Here is a 22153-nt window from a genome sequence, read left to right on the forward strand (position 1 = left end):
AGCTTACAGTACATGCTAAGGGGTAAAAGCAGATATTGTCTATTAAAAGGGCTGAAGTTTTTGGTATATCCTTGCCCAACTTCCTGTTTCATCAAGAAATGTGTTTTCACAGAAAAGAAACTGAACTCATCAAGGCATTTCACAGGGTCTTTAAGCAAAGAAGAAAAAAGATTAAAAGTAATACTCATTAGCTTTGCAGCGTGCTAAAAATAAGAACATTTCCAGGAGTCTTCCTGTTTGCATTCAGTAGGAACAACAGGCAATGTGAGGTAAATTTTTAATAACTCTGACCCAGAGATAAAAAGATCAAAGTGAAGACTGGGTGCTTGACTTTGAGTGAATAGTGAGTCAAAGCCGTTACCCTCCACATTCACTCCTCTTTTCCTATTGCAAAAAGTTGAAGGCTAATGCTGGGTGACACTCCTATATATTAAAAACAGTAATGAACTTGAATTAAAAAAAAAACATATAAAACACGTAATCTATATCATTTAAATTATGTTTAAGTAGACAAGGCTGTTTTCACACTAAAGTGAAAGTGCCATTTTTGCCATGTCTGTCTTAGCATAAGGAACGAGGAGCTGCACATTGCCAACATTAAGATTTGGCAGGACTTTTTCTACCTGTGTCTCCACTCTTTTTGAGTTTGATTTCATGAAGGGCCCAGTATGAATATGTATTGACATTTTTTCTCCTTAGCATGACTAAGAGAATATGGTAAAGAGAATCTGCCTTGCAGCACTTAGACTACTGAAATTAGTAGCAGAGAGATTGCACAGACTGTTCGAAATTGAGGAAGTTTGAGGAAGTGTATAATGAATGGAGAGGGAAGTGTTTTATGTCATTTCTTACATAATTATGTTATTGCTAGCATGTATTCAAAAAGATGTGTTTAAAAAACTTTATTACCATGTCCACTTTAATGTTAGCAGGAGTGACATGACTTTAACACCTACAACTTAGTGTCTTTTTTCACTTTGTATCTAAAACTCAAATATAATTTTCCCAAATAAATCTGCAAATTAAATTTCTTTTGAAATGTTAAACTTATTTTTATTCTGTGAGTTATAACATTTAAAAAAAAAAATATTGATTGTAAATTCTTTAGGGGATATTCATACACAGAAATAGAGGATGATTGTCATGTATGATAGGAATTTTATTCCTGTACCTTATTTATAAATGTTTAAACTGACAGCTTTACAGCTCAACCCATATTACAGTACTGTATAGTAGATTAACATGCCATATAAAAACATACCTAATTCCAGTGCTGATGTTATGCAATACCTCTGCAATGAGGCACATTTATATTCATTTTATATGATTTTGCAAAAGTGTGTCTCTGCTTCAAAAATTCAGGCATGTTTCTATTCCATTAACGCTGTAATATTAATGTTGTGTACTGTAAGTGTGCAGGAAGGTATTGACACGGTCATCACTTACTCCAACAATGGGGGTCCTGCAGGCTTCCAAATGCTACAAATGTTCCCTGCCATCCTCCAAATATCACAAAATCACTCTAGCGTTTCATGGCTTGCAAGAGGCCTGCAGATCTTTGCCCAGACTCAATCAAGAAGCTATTAATCTCATTCAATCGATTCATCTGCATGTGTCGTGATACCATTTTGATGAGCTCTAACCTCATGCTAAATTTACCTCTTAGGTCATGTACTGTAGATGGCATATGTAAATCTATACATAAGGATTAGTTATCTGTTTGATACTGGAAGCCCTTATCAAAGATCCCTTGGTTGTTTGATACTTGCAGCCACAAGTATTTTCATTCATTTCTGAATCTCCTGTGTAGACAAATGAAAGGATACTGCTTGGAATCGTTGCATCTCATTCACTAACAATAATATGGATTATTTGTATTGTGACGAGTCGGCTGCCCCCCCCAAATTATCATGGTCACCCTGTCCCTTAATCACTGCCCTTCAACAGGCTCCCGACAGGAGTGGGTACGAGAGAGGAGGCGCACTGTAAGAGCCAGGGCTGGCGGCGTGTGATGGGGCACACCTGATGCAAATGGAGCCCCATCACTGCCGCTGTTTAAATGCCGAGCGCGCCTCTCCTCGAGAGACCTGTCTCTTCCCCGTGCAAGCACTCTGGTGTCCTTGTGGGTCCAGGAAGGGTGCATAGAGGGACTCCCTTGCCACCAGAGACGTGAGCTGCCGGACCCGCACTCCGGACAAGAACCGCACCAGTTACACGGCCGTCGGGCCAGGATGCCAGGCCGTCTAGTCCCTTCAAGCGAGATGGATGCAGCAGCTGGAAGAAGCCGCCGCCCCTCGCGCCCCGGACAAAATAGGGGAGTGTGTGTGGCCGCCGGACTCTGCCCCTTACCAGGACCCTTTCTTCCTGAACACTACCGGCCCTTCACATACCCCGCTGCACGACGAGGACACCAGATTCACTGTTTATTTTGGACATTCTTCCCCTTTGGACACATTTATTCCCTCTTTTGGTTATCTTTTTGTTAATAAAAGCATCTCCGAGGCCTGACGCCACACCCACTGTGTCTGTCGTATGCTTCTCCCACCACAGTATTTATATGCACAGTAGTTCTTATGAAACATTTTCACCTAATTCATAACATGTGCTTAACCACATGATTTTGTTCTTGACATCATACTGATGTCAATAGATTTTAAATATACTAAATTATTTCATAAAACACACCCAAAAGTTGTTTATTATCATTATTACATTTACATTTAGTCATTTATCAGACGCTTTTATCCAAAGCAACTTACAAATTAGGACAATGGAAGCCATCAAAATCAACAAAAGATCAATGATATGCAAGTGCTATAACAAGTCTCAGTTAGCTTAATGCAGTACATGTAGCAAAGTTTTTTTTAATTAGATAATATATAAAAAGAAAACAGATAGAATATAAAAATTATTGACTTGACGCTTGACACTTGACACTTTCATACTACAACTTTTGTTGTAAAAAAAAAGTGTTTGGCTGGTGTGAATGCTTTTGGTTGTTGTTGTTGTTGGGGTTCACTCCAAGAAACCAAGGCTGGATTGCTTTCATTCCAGATCTACTTGCTGAAATAAAAATATATTGATTACGGATAATTTGCCTATTATAGCATAATGCATTTCTCATTGCTGCTTGTCTTGTATTTTTTGTATCTATGACAGACAGACACAAGTGCTGTTTGTGTATGTTAAGATTATGTAATAAAATAAAACTTTTTTTTAACAAAATGGTGGAAAAAGGGGAAAACTTGTGAAGCTGGCATCTATTCCTAGATTGATACAGGGATCACCAGATAGTACTAGAAGACATGCAACACATTTGGGGCAAAATATTATGTGTGAATACAAAACTGCAGGGAGAATCGAACTGAGTTTCAGACTTAGCATTCGAAAAGTATCTAATTATAGCCTAAATATTTGCTGTAGAAAGTTTGAAGGCTGTTCTTTGCACTACACTTTGTTTATACTGATGATGATGGTTGCATATGGTTTAGTCCCTTGCCAAGAGATCAAGGTACTGCGCTCCTGTCTGCAGGCTGCTGCAGCGATAGAGGCTTTCTGGAAGAGATTTGATGCCTGGGGCTGACTTTTTGTTGGAGCCATTGATCGGAGGGACAGAATTGGATTGTGTAGCTTATTACTGGTGTCAGCGAACATTACATGTGGGAGAGATAGAACCCTTCTTCATCGGTGCAGGCCCCTGCTGCAACTCAAATTACTTTTATCACTCTTGGCTACACTGGTACCACCCACGGCGGAGAAACACCAGACATTATGCTCTCCATTGCAGCGAAATTCTGCAATAACCTTCTAAATGTTTGCCACCATCTGTGAGACATCAGGTATTATATCAGAGAAAGTGCAACATTCAACAAGCATCAATCTTGTGTGCTGTTTCCTTTCTAATGAAAAAAAGCAATATAGTGTGTGCTGTCTTATCATAATGTGTTAAAGCTGCTCAATATCTTGAATATAGCAATTGAAATGGACTATAATAGCGTGTAAAAATAGTGAGTCATTATTGCCATCATCATTGTGAATGGTTTTATTTTCTTAAGAATACAATTTACCTTTACCAGCCCATTCTCTGAAAAGACAATGAAATGTTGGCGAATGCAGTGTAATTGAAAATGTCAGTCACACCAGCCTGGATATGCAAGTAGGGAACCAAACAGGACTCCAGCTCTGTACTAAAACTTGCATTCTGTTTACTGAGTGAGTGATTTGGAACACTTCAACTAATGCAGCAAATCCATGTGCCACACAATTGTGCTCCTGGAGATTTGACTTACAGTTGATACCCCAATAAACATTAATAAGCATAACACGTAGCAATATTGTTTTTTTTTTTTTTTTTTTTCTAGACACCTTTCAATATTTCATTAAACTTTTTTATTTGTACATTTATATACATTTGTATAGTCTTACACATCATCTTATTTTTTTTTTTTTTTTTTTTTGTTCTGTTTTATTTTTTACATGTAGCTCACCACAATGCCTTCTCTGAAAAGGATGCAATATAGGCTGCCTTAGAAACAAGGTGTCTAAGGAGGTAGCATAAGTGCATTTCTAACATTTGCGTCTATTGTGCATTAATGAGGACTTAAAATGCTGTCTCAGGAGTCAGCTCTCTAGGTTTTAAAATTTAGCATATGTTGCTTGTGGTAGAGAATTGGTGGGCTATAGAAATAGATGCTTCAGAGAAATCTGTAAAGCTTCCTGATTCACTCCCATTTGTTATCATTTCAGCCCTCACAACTAACTGTGAGGCTGCCTAAAGCTGTCTGAACTAGGATATCTAATAATCAGATGTTGCTGCCCAAACAGCCATTACTTTATAGGAGTTTGCAGATCTAAAGTTGTGCCAAGCATAGTATAGCTGGAATCAGAAAGCTTAAACAGACTCTTATATGCACTGCACTGCTTTTCTTGGCTCTAATGGAGAGCACAAATAGTGCATATTAATGTAGCATTCTCCAGCTTTTGGTCTGTCTTCACAAAAGTAACGTTCATCATTCACCTCTCATTAAAAACATTCCATGCACCTTCTCATGCACTTTAATTGTCAATAGCAGTAGTTGTGCTCTCACCAGTAGATCTTAGGTTACGGTCATTGAAAGTAGATCACGCTGAAAGTCTTGGGAAGCCCTCAAAAAACACTGAGGAACAGTGAAAGTTGGTGTGTGTGGTGGCAGATTAATTTATCACACACTTCAGTACAGCACATCCATGTATTTATTTACCTTCCCTTTTGTTTGAAAAATGGCTTTCTCTGTGCCATGCCTTGAGGACAGGTAATTACACTTTCAATAGGCCTGGTGGGGATTAAAACAAACGACATAAGACAAGAAATGCACTCCATCGAGTATGGCGTGCCTTGAAACCCTTTCATGATAGCTATGTGAACATGAACTTTGAGTGAAATTGGCTTTGCAAATAGCGCTAGCAGACTGTGCAAAAGACAATGAGGCAAGTTGTCTTAGTTCTCCATCAGGGAGTTATGAAGAGTCCCCAAACAGGAGCCATATGGGATACATATGTGAAAGGTGGAGGAGCATATGTTTGTGAATTTGCAGTAGGTCGGTACAAACCGCATTAGTCATCGTTACGTGCATGTCCCACATTTCTGTTGGCAGCTCATTCTTATCAACTGGATATAAAAAATGTAGCAGTCTTGGCATCCACATCAGTTTGCGTGCTCTCATTGGCAGCATCATTGCAGAGGTTTCTAAAAGTGGATCACTTTACCATGCAAATTTTTCTAGTTATTTAAGCTAGCACCTTCATCCTTTTACGCTGAGTTGATTCAGCCATTTGCTGTAGCTCAGCTGAGATTGTTTTTTGTTGTTTCTATTCCAGGAAGAAGGAAAGGTGGGCGTAACATTCAACATTGGCACGGTGGACATCAGCGTCAAAGAGATGACTACAGAAGTCAACGACGGAAAATATCATGTTGTGCGCTTCACAAGGAATGGGGGAAATGCCACCTTACAGGTGGACAACTGGCCAATCAACGAGCACTTTCCATCAGGTAATATACACAGCCAGCTATCTACCCAAAGCAAAGATTCTCAGACAGAAGTGAGTTTTTACTGTTAAACCCACTGGATATCATATGCTCCCAAGGAAATCAAAGGTTGGAAGGCAAGGAACAACATAATTTCCCTGCCCATGTGATTTATAATCTGCATGTTTCAAAGCATGCAAATTTTTAGAAATGGGAACAGGTGTTCATAATTACAACACTGATCTCCTTTCTGCTGAGGGAAAGGCATAGAATAGAAAGGACACCGCAAAGAAGCAAATGCCACTTAATTCTCGATCAACTTGGCTTGGGTTGCTTTCTTAATTGTCCTTTGAAACGTCCATATGTGGGAGTAATCAAGCCTGGGCACCTGGCCTGCACACAATGGCAGGCCAAGCCGTTGCCTTTGTCCCCGCGATTAGCGCCATGACATCTGGCCAGCTGCTTTTGAGAGGCTTTGAAAGGCAGAGGGAAGAGCGGGGCACAGGTTTAAGGCAGTATTGTGGCAGCTACAGCAGCTGTGGGAGAATGAGCCCCAGACCTTTGTGTATCTATGACTCCCAGACTTAGGAAGCCAGCAATGATGGATGAATACAAATGAGTTCATCAAATGCAGCAGAGGTTTGTTATAGAAGCTCAAGCATTTCCTACACAGAAAAATAGGGCGTGCTGAAATACTGCCCTCAAATGCTATCGGGAAAAGAAAAACTCTCAAAAACCCTTCACACTCAATTAATTTGGGTTCTGTGTCCTCCACTTTGATGTCTCTGTTGCTTAGGCGCCCTCAATGGGATATCTGGCCCCTGCACTTCTCGTCCAATTAGAGAGCAGCTCTCGTCAGGGTTACTTAAGCTGTATTCAACAGCAGGTCTTCTAAAGTGCAATAGCCTTAAAATGGCCAACATGCAGGCGAAGGGGACAGGCAGAAGGACATAGGCTAATGCTGTGCTCCCTATTCAAACTGGTTCTGTTATGGATACTGACAAAGAGCCAGAGATAGCATGCCATTTTCCTTACAGACTATTAGCCCACTCAGAGCTAAGTATAACATCTGAAATGTCCTAAATGGCAATACATGTAAAATTTGTGAAAAATAAACCTGCACAGTGAGGGGAAGTATATAGTGGCTTCTGTTGAAGCTGTTGCATCACTCAGTCTCAAATTAGTCTCAGAGACATGATGTAATGATATAATGATGTAGTCTATGTGAAACATTCATTCAGGAGACATTCCTAGTAGCATCTAGCATTATTTTAAATGAGGAAATATTTTTACACAGATTGCAGGATATCTCCAGAATCGCTGTAAATCTTGTGTTTACTTTGTATCCAGAGTGTAAATCACAAATTTGTCATAACCTTGTTGATATGAGAATGTCCTGTGGTGGAAAAAAAAATATCCAACAAAATATTAGCAAGGATAGATTGCCATATTAACATGACTCATCAAACAGAAAAACATTCTGAAAGAGCCAAATCTGAACAATTGTTTTTCTTATTCAATCAGTTTACATCTGTCAACATACATCTGTCATTATATCTGTGTGTTCTTTCCATCCATAACACATACCTTTCTAGTTACTGTAGCTGGCTAGCCTGCTACATTGTTGATCTTACTATGCTGTATTGCCTGCATTTATTACACAGTTGTCCAGCTTATCTAGATATATATGACAGAAGAAAAAGAAAATCTACTTTTGTCAGTATCGAATTTTGATTGTGCACTGTATTGCAGGATAAAGTATTCAACACATTCTGCTTGGGTTGTATACTGTTTTAAACGTATATGCCCATTCATGTATTCCATAAATGCAAGAAATTTGCATATTGTGCACAGCATACATACTGCAAAATGTTCCTTGTTTGTTTGTTTGTTTCTCTTATTATTTCTTTCACTCTGGGCAGAATTAACCACCAGTGGAATTCTGGTTAAAACTGTAAAGTACGGCTAAATTCCAGTAGGTCCAGTAGTAGGTCATCAAGACCTATTGCTCCCATGAATTCAATCAATTATGATATATATTGGCCTCCATTAAACTTCACATCCTTGCATTAGACAAGTACTCAATATTTAAAGGCCAATGAATTCAGTCCAATTTTCATTATAGCTTTGCCTCTAAAGTGGTTTTGTCTTTTTTTTTTTTGTAGAGATCCTTGTCTCCCTTTAGCCATCATTCAATGGCGGATTTGGTAATTCTCTTCCTTTTTCATAGGCATACACACACTGATAATATGCAGGACATTCATGTTTGTAATTTGAAAGTTATTGATTTCAGTCCCTGCACCATCACTTGAGTAATTGCAGGCTAGGATTCAAACTCATAGACTGAATAGCACTTGAAATGCTTCACATCAGTGATGCTCTGCGTTCCTGCCTCCCTCAATAAACTGCTATCAGATCCATGCAGCTGTGTTGCCATGGCATGGGATAAGAATATTCAAGGTAGCCATGATCCCTGAGCTTATTCATATGTTCTAACCAAGCATGAATTATTGGGGCACACTGAATGCCAGTCATTAAGATGATGTTTAATGATATTTAAGATATTTAAAGTTATTTGACCAATAAGAAGTTAAGATATTTAATGTCATTTGAACAAGAAGAAGTGCACATAGTGTAGGGCTCACCAGAGTGACACCAGAGAAGTAAAAAATTTTTCAGAATACGCAGTACTTTTAGCTGCTGTTAAAGGTGCTGTATGTAATTTTTTGACTGTTCTAAAGCATAAAATACTGTAATATGTTTGCAGATTTAGGAAACATTCTAAGTTCCCATACTTGTTTTTCTAAAAAACAAAGCTACATTTATTTATCATATTAAATGTGTTTTCAGTGTCAAATAATTTGTTCACTGTTGATTAATTTTGACACTCAAGATTTATTTTACTGTTCTCACTAGAGCTGCTTATAACTAAATTGAACTTATTCCATAATGAATGAACTTTACACAGTTATTGAAACTGAACTGAACCAACTCTGAACCAACCAACCACTATTGTCTTGCTACAGCTGCTTTACAGCACAATTTGGATTTGCCTAATTTTTGAAAATTGGTAAATTGATTCTGTTGCTTTCCTGCTTAATACTGAAGTTGCTTTGAAACAATCTCTATTGTATAAAGCGTTATAAAGATAAATGTGACTTTTATAACTTTTGTTTTTATAACCATAGACTGCTACATGAGATGAAGACAACAAAGTTTACTTAAAAGAGAGCTCTATTTTATACAGGACGCTCATACACACTGAAAAGTTATTTTACTTAAATGAGATTTGCATTTCCATTCATGTGACTTAATTATAATGTTCAGCTGGAATTGTAAAGTTGAAAGTGTGGCGTTGATGGGCTCTGGCCATTGTGTGTCTGTTTGCTCTGAAGAAACAGATGAAAAAAGATAAATGAAATGTAGCAGCAAGGTCAAGCTCATCATGGGAGAAGTTGGAAACCTTTCCATCAGGGCAGGTTATTAGTAATTCTTTGGCAATAGATTTGAAGGGTTATGATACAATCGATGAAGTTGCACTCTGCTTTCTTAAATGATCAAAGTGAACGACTACTAGACTGAACTGAATGCCATTTTTGTCATATCATATTTACATTTGAAGCTTCTTTTGAGGTTTTACAATGAAGCTTTCAATGTCTGTTGTCATATTTTATGACATCATCACCCTAAAAAATACGATATTTTTCGTAATATGTAATTGTGTAAGAGCTACGTAGACTGTTCACGAATGTGCGTCTCGCTTTGTGTCCTGCAAGCAGGAGAGCAAAAGTTTTTCACAGTGAAAATTTTTTTTTTTTTTTTTGTGAAAATTTTGTATTTGAAAATCTAAATGCCAACAAATATGAACCGAAGCAGAATATTTCTGTAAATAAAACATGTTGTGAATTTTGGAAATTATTACATACATTTTTTTTTCAGTTTCAGTGCATTTTTTACTTTTGTACTTTACAATGCTCTGGATTTTGGAAATTGGAAACAATTCTATGCAGCCACCACTGGAATCGTGATCGTTATGACAGTGTAGGTAATAAAAATCATTGTCACTGTTGCTAAAAAAAACAATAACAATCTTGTCTTATCTAAAAATATCATACATGCATTAGCTAAAACAAGCATACAAGCATAATATAAAAAAAGCAAACAATAATAAAAATAATAACAACCGTTATTATTATTTTATTTATTTATTTATTTTTTTGGCTATTTTGTTATAACATTGAATTAGGCTATTATTGATAACAGCCATGATATAGTCTTCCAGCCTAATATAGCCTGCCTGGAATCGTGGCAGAATGAATGACAGCAGTTGTTGTATTGGAGGTGTCCACCTGGCTTTTTTTATGAACAGGAATTTTAGCTTAGCAATAAAATATAAAAACAGCTAGAACAAAAGTTGCTAAGCAACAGTGACGTGCATCTTCAACCACGGTAAAAAGTCGCAAAAGCAGAAATTATATGCCATCTGTAATGCGAACCGTCAATTTGACCGCTTTGGCCATTCAAAGTAGAAATACTCAGAACTCTTTTGTGTTTTGTAATTATAAAATAACAATGTTATAATAAAATATGCATACATTTAGGAAAAGTCAGGGTATTATAGTTATATGGGTTTTATTTAAACAAAGTTATTATATTTTAAAATTTAAAAAGATGTATTAACCATGTAAAAAAAAAAAAAAAAAATGCACATTCTCATGTGTCCCCAGGAGAACAGTATCAAGAGAACTTACTTGAGCCAGTCAATGGAGACAAAGAAATGTCCTACAAACATCTGAACAGAACATGGATTATTCTGAGATGTGTCCAGCGAGACCCTTAAGGGGCAGCTGTGGCCTAATGGTTAGAGATTTGGACTTGTAACCTGAAGGTTGCAGGTTCGAGTCTCGGTGCTGGCAGAAGTTATAGGTGGGTGGGGAGTGAATGAACAGCGCTCTCTTCCACTCTCAGTACCCATGGCTGAAGTGCCCTTGAGCAAGGCACTGGACCCCCAGTTGCTCCCTGGGCGCTGGATATATAGCTGCCCATTGCTCCGGGTGTGTGTTCACGATGTGTTCACTTCTCATTGCTGTGTGTGCACTTGGATGGGTTAAATGCAGAGCACCAATTCCGAGTATGGGTTACCATACTTGGCAAATGTCACGACTTTCACTTATAGCCAAGGTTAGATTGTGTTCCAATGAGGAACAAAAACTTTTCACTTCTCACCAGTTCAGACCCTGATGAGCTGGCAATAGAATTCATTCGCACATTGTTTGTATGCTTTCAGCATCTGCTGATGCCCCCCTACCACAAATCTCTGATGCTGAAAAAGGACATAGTAACACCATGCCAGCATTTGTTTTGACTAAAGCAGTGCCATCTAAAGTGATTCAGGTATTGTTCTAGCGGGAAACCTACAGAAATGTGCTGATGGATGGGAGAAAACAGACACCATTGGCTCGTTGGACATCTCTCACAGATTAGAGCTCTTCTTTTGCTGTGAGCTTTTATGGATGAAATATGACACTCTAGGATTGTGTTGTGAAGTTAACCGCTCATACTGGGACAAGATGTACATACATTATTTTTTATTTTTCAAATTTGGTACAGTAGGTTCGGTGTGGCATAGTGGTTAAAGATTTGGGCTAGTAAACTTTACAGAGTTTGTCCACAAGCTATCACTATTGTGCATCTGAGGATATTATAACAGAATAATTATCTTCAATATCAATATATATTTTTTTTAATATTGTGACAGTATTTTTCATGATAATTATGAATTACTTTTCCTACAAAAAGTAATGTTACATCAACTAAAAAGTGTACAGTCCTAAAACGGGTTTTGGTTCATGCAAACAAACAAATAAATAAGTAAATAAATACATTATTATTATTTTGAATATTTTTATTATTATTATTATTTAAATTTTTGGCTGAAAACAGATACTGTACAAATAAATAACTTCACTTGAATGCCTTGAATGAAATTCAAGATTTCTTACTATTAGATATGCTGAACAAGTAAGCAGAGGAGTGCAGTGAATAAAGAAAATTAATTTAGATCTATGCCACATTTTAAGTAGTTTACCTTACCAAATTTCTGTTTCACTTGAACCCGAGTTAGGTAGTAAATGTAGACATTTTATATTATTTTGTTATATTATTCAACTATCAAAGATTACTGATTACTGTGTCAATTACCATAACCATTCTCACTGAATAATATTAACATAAAATAATATCAAATGTTTACATTCACTTCACACTCTCTACTTTAACTCCCTTGTCCTAAATTCCCATAATGCATGTGCTGCGACATTAGGTTCCCATTCTCTATAGCCACTGAACATTATTTGGAGGTTAGATAGCTCTGCAAAGATTATTGTAATATATTCGCATTAATATGACAGATAGCAAGTGCTGGCAAAGTGTCTGATGTCTAAAATGAATGTCCAAACCCTCAAGCTCTCCTGGATCTCTCCAACATGCAGGCCTCCATCCAGGAAAGCCACTCCATCCCCAGGCTTGCATGTGCTGCCCATCAGGATCAAAGGCATCGGCAGCCCTGGAAGCTGCTTATTACCCCCCACCGTCACTCCTTTACCTTGCCCACATCCCCCTGCTCAGCCAGCAGTAACCAGCCCACTTTGAAGCTTTTTTTCTGCCTATTTAAAAAGGAAAGCACAAGAAAAGCGGGGCCTTGAATCGCCACCGGCCTCGTCCATTCAACATCCCTGTCACTACACAACCTTTGTGTTTCTGAATAGCACTCCTATTCTATGCACTTTTTTTCTTTCTAGGTCTGAGAAGGTACACTGTGACTCAGCGCTCAGTGACTTATTTTGCTAAGTAAGATGTGTTGAGTAACTTTGCTCTTTTGAAGTCCTTTTTGCATAGTTTGCTCTCAAGCTATAGGGTTTTTTCTTCTACTTCTTCTTTTTACCATTACAAGCTCTTTAGAGTACTGCTGTAAAGTATACCCCTCCCCCCCCCCGCCCGCCCCCGCTTGATATACATGAAAATGCATAGGAACTCAAAAAAGAAATACTGTAATCAACTACTTACCCTCATGTTGAATGTTACTTACCCAGCATGAAGAGTGTTCATGCTGCTCTTGTTCATGCAATGAAGTGAAGCAGGTGCAGATGCTGAGTTTGAAAAAAAAAATTAAAAAGCACCATAAAAACATTATGAAAGTGCACTTTATGACTTGTTCACTGTATTGTCGTACTTATAGTTCAAAGTATGAAAAAGAGTCTGTTTAAAAAGACAGACATGCCATTTCATTCATTATGACCAACATTCATCTAATTCATGTTCATGTGCTTGAAATATGAAAAGCTCCAACATTCTTTGATGAACTGGTTACAACTGGTGCAGCTGGACGTGACATACAGTAAATACACCCAAGATGGCAAATTTTAGATCACTCTTACAGCCCTAACACCTCACTCCAGTCGGAGAAAGAAGTGTAACAAAGTACAAATAATGGCAAAGTATTCAAGCAGCCCAATGCCTCAGAGGGCTTCCAGAGACCCTGCAGCAGCAGGCCTAACACCATGCTGTAATGATCTCATCTGTATGCAGTGTCTTCTTCAAATCTGTGTCATCACAAGCCTTATTTCCCAGCAGGTTTAGAGCTTCTACACATTATCTCTTTTTATTTCTGTCTCTCTCTCTTTCTCATTCACTCCCTTTCTGTCTTTCCCTTACCTTAATAGTTCATAAAGAGTTCCTTGGCACCTTGAAATGTAAAAGCATGTGATGTCCAGTGGGAAAACAGTTACACCTCATTTGATTGCTGAGGGGTAGATCTCCTGTTACAGACACTCAAAGGAAATGCATTTTGAAATGAATTGTTAGCATGTCTCACTTTAACGGTTGCCTGTATGTTGTCTTTAAGTCTGAATGTGGTGTGTGATTCCTGTTGCAATAATCATATGTGTTAAACTATTTATTTAGTCGGCTACTATTTAATAAAAATGCCTTAAAATCTTACAACTGAAGAAAACCTTACAATGAAACCTAAACTGCCTATGATAACAAGACCTAAAACATTTTAAACACAGCTAAACCTTCTTAAACAGTGTATAAATGTGCAATGTGCTAAGATGTCTTTCAAACTTTAAAGGTAACAGCGACAATGAGCGTTATCAAATGGCTAATAAGAAAATCCCGTTCAAATATACCCGGCCGGTCGAAGATTGGCTACATGAGAAAGGTAAACCTCACAAGACCTCAGTGTTTTTTTCGTTGATTTTAATTTGCGTTCATATGCTCCTTGTCATGTCGTTTCGTTTTTTTGTCCAACCAGGTCTGATGATTCTTTGTTTAGCCTTTTGCAACTAATTAACCTAAAATGTTCATAATTTACTTCCCTTCCCATTACGTAATATTTTCGTTGAATATAATTTTTTATGTGGATTGTGATCCTCTTTTGTTATTTCCATCAGATCATTGACCAGTTAAAGGGACTGGTAACTAAAAATAACACTACATAAGTACGTAGCTTCTGGACTCCAACTTTAAATCTAAACCAAAACTCAACAAAAGTCAGGACGTTTGTTTTTAATTTTCTTTGGAATGATCTTCCATAGCGGTAATGTTAGTGGTCAAACAATCCAAAAACTCAACCCTTAATGCAGCACATTTCCAAAGACAACAAATTGGTACTGAAGTGAAATGCCACTTTGCTGACTAACACACTTTTGTGTTTGAAGCCGTTGATTGAAATCGACTGACACCTCTTCAGTTTCATTCAAAAACAGGATGAAAGGGTGGGGTGACCATTTATCAAATTTGCCATTAAAGTCCTTTGGATTATTAAATGCGTTTAAAGGTCATTGCCTAAACTACATAAGATGATTATAAAGTCCCTTTAACACTGCCTAAAACCACATTGAAACCCATTAGTGGTTCTACATGCATGAATCAACATGATATTTCTTTGAAATGTATGAGATCCATACAATTCCTTGCCTGCTATAATATAGAATTGTAAATGTGTGATAGTCTTAATTGGCCTGCATTTCTATTTTTAACCATATGAAAAAACATTTGGAATTTGCCCCAAAATATGTGCATGAGAAGCACCTAACAGTGAACATGGCAAAGAAAAAAACGTTAATCTTAATTTTTAATACTATGCTTGGATGTAAAAAAAAAAAAAAAAAGTATGACACCCATTAATGATAGCATTAATCAGTTTGCTAAATTAAAAAAATAAAATCAAATAAGTAATATAAACCATTCTGATTGTGTCTTCCTTCACTGGTCTTCCCCTCAGGTCGTCAGCTGACCATTTTTAACACCCAAGCCACCATCTCAATAGGCGGTAATGACCGCAAGCGTCCATATCAAGGCCAGCTCTCTGGTCTTTATTACAATGGCCTGAAGGTTCTCAACATGGCAGCTGAAGGTCATGCTAACATCAAGATAAATGGCAGTGTGAGACTTGTGGGGGATGTGCCCACCAGCAGAAGTCCCTCACGTACCACCACCTCCATGCCCCCAGAGATGTCCACCACCTTCATCGAGACCACCACCACCCTCTCAACCACCACTACCCGCAAACAGCGCTCACCACCCACCATTCAGGTAAGATCCATTGATTTTCTCCATTCAGTCTCTTTAAAACCAAGGATGTAGACAAAATTGTGAGGGTGGCCAAATACTCAGCAGTGTAAAGATGTGTTTATTGTGCATTTATGTTTTCATGTAAGACACGATAAGTTAAAGGAGTCATATGATGCAATTTTAAGTTTTCTTTCTCTTTGGAGTGTAACAAGCTATTAATGCATAGATGAGATCCCTAAAGTTGCAAAGACTAAAGTCACAAACCCAAAAAGATATTCTTTATAAAAGTTAATACTCATCCACACCCTCCTAAAACGGCTCATTTAAACAGGCCCCCACATGTCTACATCACTGTGTTGAAAGATTTGCATATCATCGCAAAGAAAGAAGGTGTAACTTTGATTCTCGCTGTAGTATTGTTGCTGCTGCCGCCGCCATGTTGTGGAGACGCTGTGTGTTTCGTTGTGAAAGCGAAACTACTTTGTTTGGTCTTCCAAAAGAGGACACAACTAGAAATTAGTAGTTAAGTTGTATTTTCTTCACAACACTGTACCAGAACAGTTCGACCCAAATATTCAGATGTGTGCAGCGCATTTAACGGAGGACTGTTTCCTGAACCTGGGTAGGCTGTGCATGAAGGTTGTTTCTATAAAGTGGGGTAATTCCATCTTTGCAAGGACAGTCTGGCACTTCTGACTCACACCACTTATAAGTATGTTTTCATATTTAAAGAATTTGCCACTGACGATTCAAACGCGAGTTTTGAGCAGTGTAGAGTAGTGCTCGTTGTTTGTCGTTTCTCCGATCACAAATGCATTGTACGCAGCACGTTTACCCTGCAAAGCAACACGTAAAAAGACAGTATAAGTCATCATAATCCGTAATTATGTCCCCACTAGATGCAACAAATGCCTCATTTGTCATGGGTTTTATTGCTTTTGTCTCGGCACTCCTGAGAGGCCGCATCACGTATGGTAAGGGGCATAAAATTTCCATCACATGCTTGAAGTATTTGTCCAATCACAACGCACTGGATAGCTGGCCAATCAGCGTACACCTCGCTTTTCAGAACGATGAGCTTTGTAAAAATGTATGTGTTTCAGAAAGGCGGGGCATAGATGAGAAACAATAATGTACATTATGTGGAAAATAATGTGTTTTCTGAACCTTTACACCACATAAACACATTTCATTACACCAAATACACAAAATAATGTTCTTTTTAGCAATATAGTACATCCCTAAAAATAACATGTCTAAACCCTCGCCATCTGGCTTCTTAGTATTAAAGCTATCAAAATTATCCAATGAGACATGGTGAATCTGTGTCCAGCATTTAAAAGTTGTAAGTTCTGTAAAATATGTAATAAAGAAAGAAAGAAAGAAAGAAAGAAAGAAAGAAGAAGAAGAAGAAAGTTGGGGGGGGGGGTATTCTCTCATGTTGTTCCAAACCTTTATGACTTAATTTCTTCTGTGTTCCCCTTTGCCTTAGACATGGCAAGAACAATGGAGTATTTCATTAAAGCATCTTACCTTATGGGACTAGTGTGCCAAAAAGTCAGCATTTGTGTGCTCCAAATAAGGCCTAGATTATCAGTGAATAACATCTTATTTTAGTTTGTTCCTCACACAAAGCTATCAGTATCATTTGTTTTAGAAAACATTAAAACTTTTTGATAATTTTGCTCAAATTTTGTTTCATTTTGGAGCTTGGCACTATAAACACTTTGTTCTGTGCTTCACAGAAGAAGGAAAATAATAAAGTGTTGGAACGATATTAGGGTACATATATGATAACTATCTTCCCTGGGGCTGAGCAAAGCATTTCTGTCTGTAATGTACTTTACAGTATGTGCTGTTTAGATGCCTTGTGGAGTGTCAACTACCAGAATGCTTTCTTTAACACAGTCTGACATGAGTCCAATGAATGTCTGATCATGGTGACCATTTCATTGATGCGAGGGGAAAAATTGAAGCAGCAGTCTTCGTATTAAAGCCATAACTCTCCCTAGGGCACCGCTCACCAACAGGCCAAGAAGACTTATTCTCTCCCTCACCTTTAAACAGATCAACCAGCATAATAATAGCCTCTTTTATGTCAGTGCTGACTGCAGTGTGACTTCATCAGTGCGTTGACAACCCAACTACTGATAAGTGCCCTCAAACTCACATGCAGACAATTTCAGGACATGAAAGCTCTTTGTCCTTCTTGGTCTTTTGGCCAGAGGTGTCAAGTAACGAAGTACAAATACTTTGTTACCTTACTTAAGTAGAAATTTTGGGTATCTATACTTTACTGGAGTAATTATTTTTCAGCTGACTTTTTACTTCTACTCCTTACATTTTCACATAATTATCTGTACTTTCTACTCCTTACATTTTAAAAATAGGTTCGTTACTACTGCTCATTTCGCCTTGTTTTCATTCCAGCTTGTCATCATTCAAAAAAAAAAAAAAAAAAAAAAAAAAAAACCTATCCAGATAAATCGCGCCATCCGGATGAAGTATACACTCACCTAAAGGAATATTAGGAACACCATAATAATACTGTGTTTGACCCCTTTTCGCCTTCAGAACTGTCTTAATTCTACTTGGCATTGATTCAACAAGGTGCTGAAAGCATTCTTTAGAAATGTTGGCCCATATTGATAGGATAGCATCTTGCAGTTCATGGAGATTTGTGGGATGCACATCCAGGGCACAAAGCTCCCATTCCACCACATCCCAAAGATGCTCTATTGGGTTGAGATCTGGTGACTGTGGGGGGCATTTTAGTACAGTGAACTCATTGTCATGTTCAAGAAACCAGTTTGAAATGATGCGAGCTTTGTGACATTGTGCATTATCCTGCTGGAAGTAGCCATCAGAGGATGGGTACATGGAGGTCATAAAGGGTTGGACATGGTCAGAAACAATGCTCAGGTAGGCTGTGGCATTTAAACAATGCCCAATTGGCACTAAGAGGCCTAAAGTGTGCCAAGAAAACATTCCCCACACCATTCCACCACCACCACCAGCCTGCACAGTGGTAACAAGGCATGATGGATCCATGTTCTCATTCTGTTTACACCAAATGCTGACTCTACCATCTGAATGTCTCAACAGAAATTGAGACTCATCAGACCAGGCAACATTTTTCCAGTCTTCAACTGTCCAATTTTGGTGAGCTCGTGCAAATTGTAGCCTCTTTTTCCAATTTGTAGTGGAGATGAGTGGTACCCGGTGGGGTCTTCTGCTGTTGTAGCCCATCTGCCTCAAGGTTGTGCATGTTGTGGCTTCACAAATGCTTTGCTGCAAACCTCGGTTGTAACGAGTGGTTATTTCAGTCAAAGTTGCTTTTCTATCAGCTTGAATCAGTCGGCCCATTCTCCTCTGACCTCTAGCATCAACAAGGCATTTTCGCCCACAGGACTGCCGCATACTGGATGTTTTTCCCTTTTCACACCATTCTTTGTAAACCCTAGAAATGGTTGTGCGTGAAAATCCCAGTAACTGAGCAGATTGTGAAATACTCAGACTGGCCCGTCTGGCACCAACAACCATGCTACGCTCAAAATTGCTTAAATTACCTTTCTTTCCCATTCTGACATTCAGTTTGGAGTTCAGGAGATTGTCTTGACCAGGACCACACCCCTAAATGCATTGAAGCAACTGCCATGTGATTGGCTGATTAGATAATTGCATTAATGAGAAATTGAACAGATGTTCCTAATAATCCTTTAGGTGAGTGTAAACATATACCATTCCGACACCCTATTGGTTTGTACGCGATCCATCGCACCTGCACAAGACACAAATCACATCACACTCCAGCAAGGACATAGTCAGTGTTGGGTTCGTTCATCAAAAAATATATTTCTTTAAAGTTATTATTTCTCACTACTGGCTCATTTATCAAATGGGTACTTTCTCTTCTTCCTCCGAAAATTAAGCTACTGTAAGTAGTTCGGTAGCGAGACGTTTGAATAAATTAGCGTATGCGATTGACAATGTTGTGATAAGTAGGCTATACCAACTTTGTAACTCGTTAACCCCCCCACACAACACTGGACATAGCAGACGTATGTAGCGAATACAGGAAGCTATCAATCAAGAAGGTATTAGGATTATGAGTTATTTTTCATTTTTATTTTTTGACTAATCACTTGGATTAATCATTCATTTTGATAGCACTAATGTTTATTGTATATAGACAACCATACAAGGGTAATTGTTACTAAGCCTGCCCTGGGTACATTGCCCTCGCAGATTCCTGCAGCTAAGCTTGGATGTACATTTACATTCCATTAAAGGTTATTGATGACATGCCTCTGAAGTTTGACTTTTTGCACCATTACAATACTTAAAGGCAACTAGTCTCTAGTTCTTTAATGTATTTGCATTGTACTAAAGAGCGTTCATCTTCAATGGGCATATATGTGGCTGAAACAGGTAGCCTAGTGCATCCCAAATTTTTCAACATGAACATTTTAATATAGCATTATAGTAATTATGGCCTATGGCCTTTAGAAAAAAAGGTCGTTGTTTTTTTGAGGAGGTGGGGTAGTGCACAATAGGCCCCTGTGGCGCGACCTAAGCTTTTGTTCTTAATGGCATTTTTTTTCTCCGTATATTACTTTTACTTTTATACTTTAAGTAGTTTTGAAACCAGTACTTTTACACTTTTACTTGAGTAAAAAGCTTGAGTTGATACTTCAACTTCTACAAAAAGTCTTTTTAAACCCTAGTATCTATACTTCTACTTGAGTAATGAATGTGAAATACTTTTGACACCAGTGCTTTTGGCCATCTATATTTCCAGTAAGATAGGATCTGAACATGAGCTCACATCACCCATGTCTTAACATGTTAACTACTAGGTCACAGCCCTGAGTGAATGTTATTTATATGTTGTAAGGATATTATAACTGTTACCTCACAGCAAAAGGTCCCCAGTTTGAGACATCGCTAACTCAAGAGATCATTCTGTGTGGATTGTGTATGTTCTTTCCATGTTGGAGTGGCTCATCTGAATACTTAAATTTCCCCCACAATCCAAAAATTTGCAGGTCAGGTTAACTAGAGACTGCAGTAGGTATGAGTGAGAGTGTGAATGTATGTATCTGTCTGTGTATTTTAGTCCTGTGATGGACAGCCCACCTGTTATGCTTAAAGATGCTTAGATAGAGTCCAGGATTCCTGTGACCAAATGGATGAATGTTAGTGCATGGTTTTGGTCTGTGCTTTTGCTGAGTAAGGTATATTCCTGGATTAACATCTTTGTTGGGCCTGGAATAATATCAGAATTAAGTGATGTACATAGGATTAGGTTTGGGGTTAGGATTTGGCTTAGGTTGAAGGCTGGGGACTGTACCATTCTGATCGACCAATCATTGCTCTTTGATTTTACCAATCATTGCCCCTTGAGTTAGTTGGGGTTAGGTTAGGATTAGGACAATGTATGCTCTGCAATATTATGGTCAGTGAAAGGTTTTATATAAGGTTTTATAAAGCAAAATGTGAAAAATCATGAAAAATCATGAAAGCGAATGAATCTGTAATGCATTTTAAAAGAGATTCTATGAAACAAATCACTAATTTTATGATCACTATACTTTTCTGCTTTGATTTGTACATTTTGTAAGACACTCTCACATTAATAGCAAAATTTGAGATTCAGGTTTTGACCACAACATATTTACTTTAATAAATATTCAAAATACTTCTACAGGAATGTTCCCACTCCAGCAAGATCTCCATTTTGGGTTTGTTGTAAGTGTATTTTTTCAAAAGACAAGTTCTCCCAGATCAATTTCTAGGCCCTCGGGCAGTTTGATTCATGCTGTGCCCACAAATTAATTTTCCATAGGTCTCACTTTTAGTGCTCCCTTGCTGCATGTCAGCATAGACAGAAAGAGAAGTACCTGTAGAAGCTGACAGTTTTTCCACCCCCTGAGGTTCCCCAGGCTGTGACCGATGTTGGACTATTCTGAGTGGTTTGGGGTCTAGTGGCTACACTTGTAAGGTGCTATTTGGCACAGTCCTCTGACTCCCCACTCATGCAGGTCACCCAAGAGTCCGAGAAATAAGAGGCGTGCGATCATATTTTATCCACAGACGGATTGAGCTGATCTGGGCAGGGACAGTAGAGCAATCTCACACGTAATTAATGATGGGACACCTGAGAGAGGTCTTGCCTCACACTTGATCTCTGGTAGAAGAGGGTGACTCTGGTGAGAGTGTGCATATCCATTCATCTCCAGCAAGGGCTATTCACTGTGCCCCGGGCCTCTGTCTGCTCAATGATGCTTCTACACACTAGAGAACAACAGATGCAAGAGGCATTGTAGAAATGCTGACATGACCGAAGACCACACTGAGCATCTTAACAGATACACACACAACTACATGTCTTTAGTAGTGGTAGCGTTGTTTGTTTGTTTTTTTTTCACAGAGGGTGCAATCAGTGCAATCCCTTGAAGGAGCAATAATGGGAGCATCAATTCTAATAGCTGCAAGCAGTTGTGCAGCATATTCTGTTTTCCTAGATGTAGTTAGGCTATAAGCATTTTTCTCAACCTGGGTGTCTCAGCG

General features: G+C 38.3%; 1 protein-coding gene across 29 annotated transcripts in view; it reads left to right on the forward strand.

The window, feature by feature from the left end:
- The window catches only part of LOC109102711 (neurexin-3b), a 332713-nt gene that overhangs the window by 271282 nt on the left and 39278 nt on the right, over window positions 1-22153 (forward strand). For 24 of the 29 annotated variants that reach the window (XR_006157472.1, XR_006157473.1, XR_006157474.1 and 21 more), the window contains 3 exons: window positions 5857-6028; window positions 14136-14225; window positions 15291-15601. Coding sequence is in view for 25 of the 29 variants with exons in the window: in XM_042746642.1 (XP_042602576.1) it covers window positions 5857-6028; window positions 14136-14225; window positions 15291-15601 (573 nt within the window). In the remaining 4 variants the exon portion in view is untranslated. The remainder of the gene's footprint in view (window positions 1-5856; window positions 6029-14135; window positions 14226-15290; window positions 15602-22153) is intronic. The other 5 variants (XM_042746634.1, XM_042746635.1, XM_042746636.1 and 2 more) reach the window with 1 other exon arrangement.

Source organism: Cyprinus carpio, chromosome B20, assembly GCF_018340385.1.
Source record: "Cyprinus carpio isolate SPL01 chromosome B20, ASM1834038v1, whole genome shotgun sequence".
Classification (NCBI taxonomy): domain Eukaryota; kingdom Metazoa; phylum Chordata; class Actinopteri; order Cypriniformes; family Cyprinidae; genus Cyprinus; species Cyprinus carpio.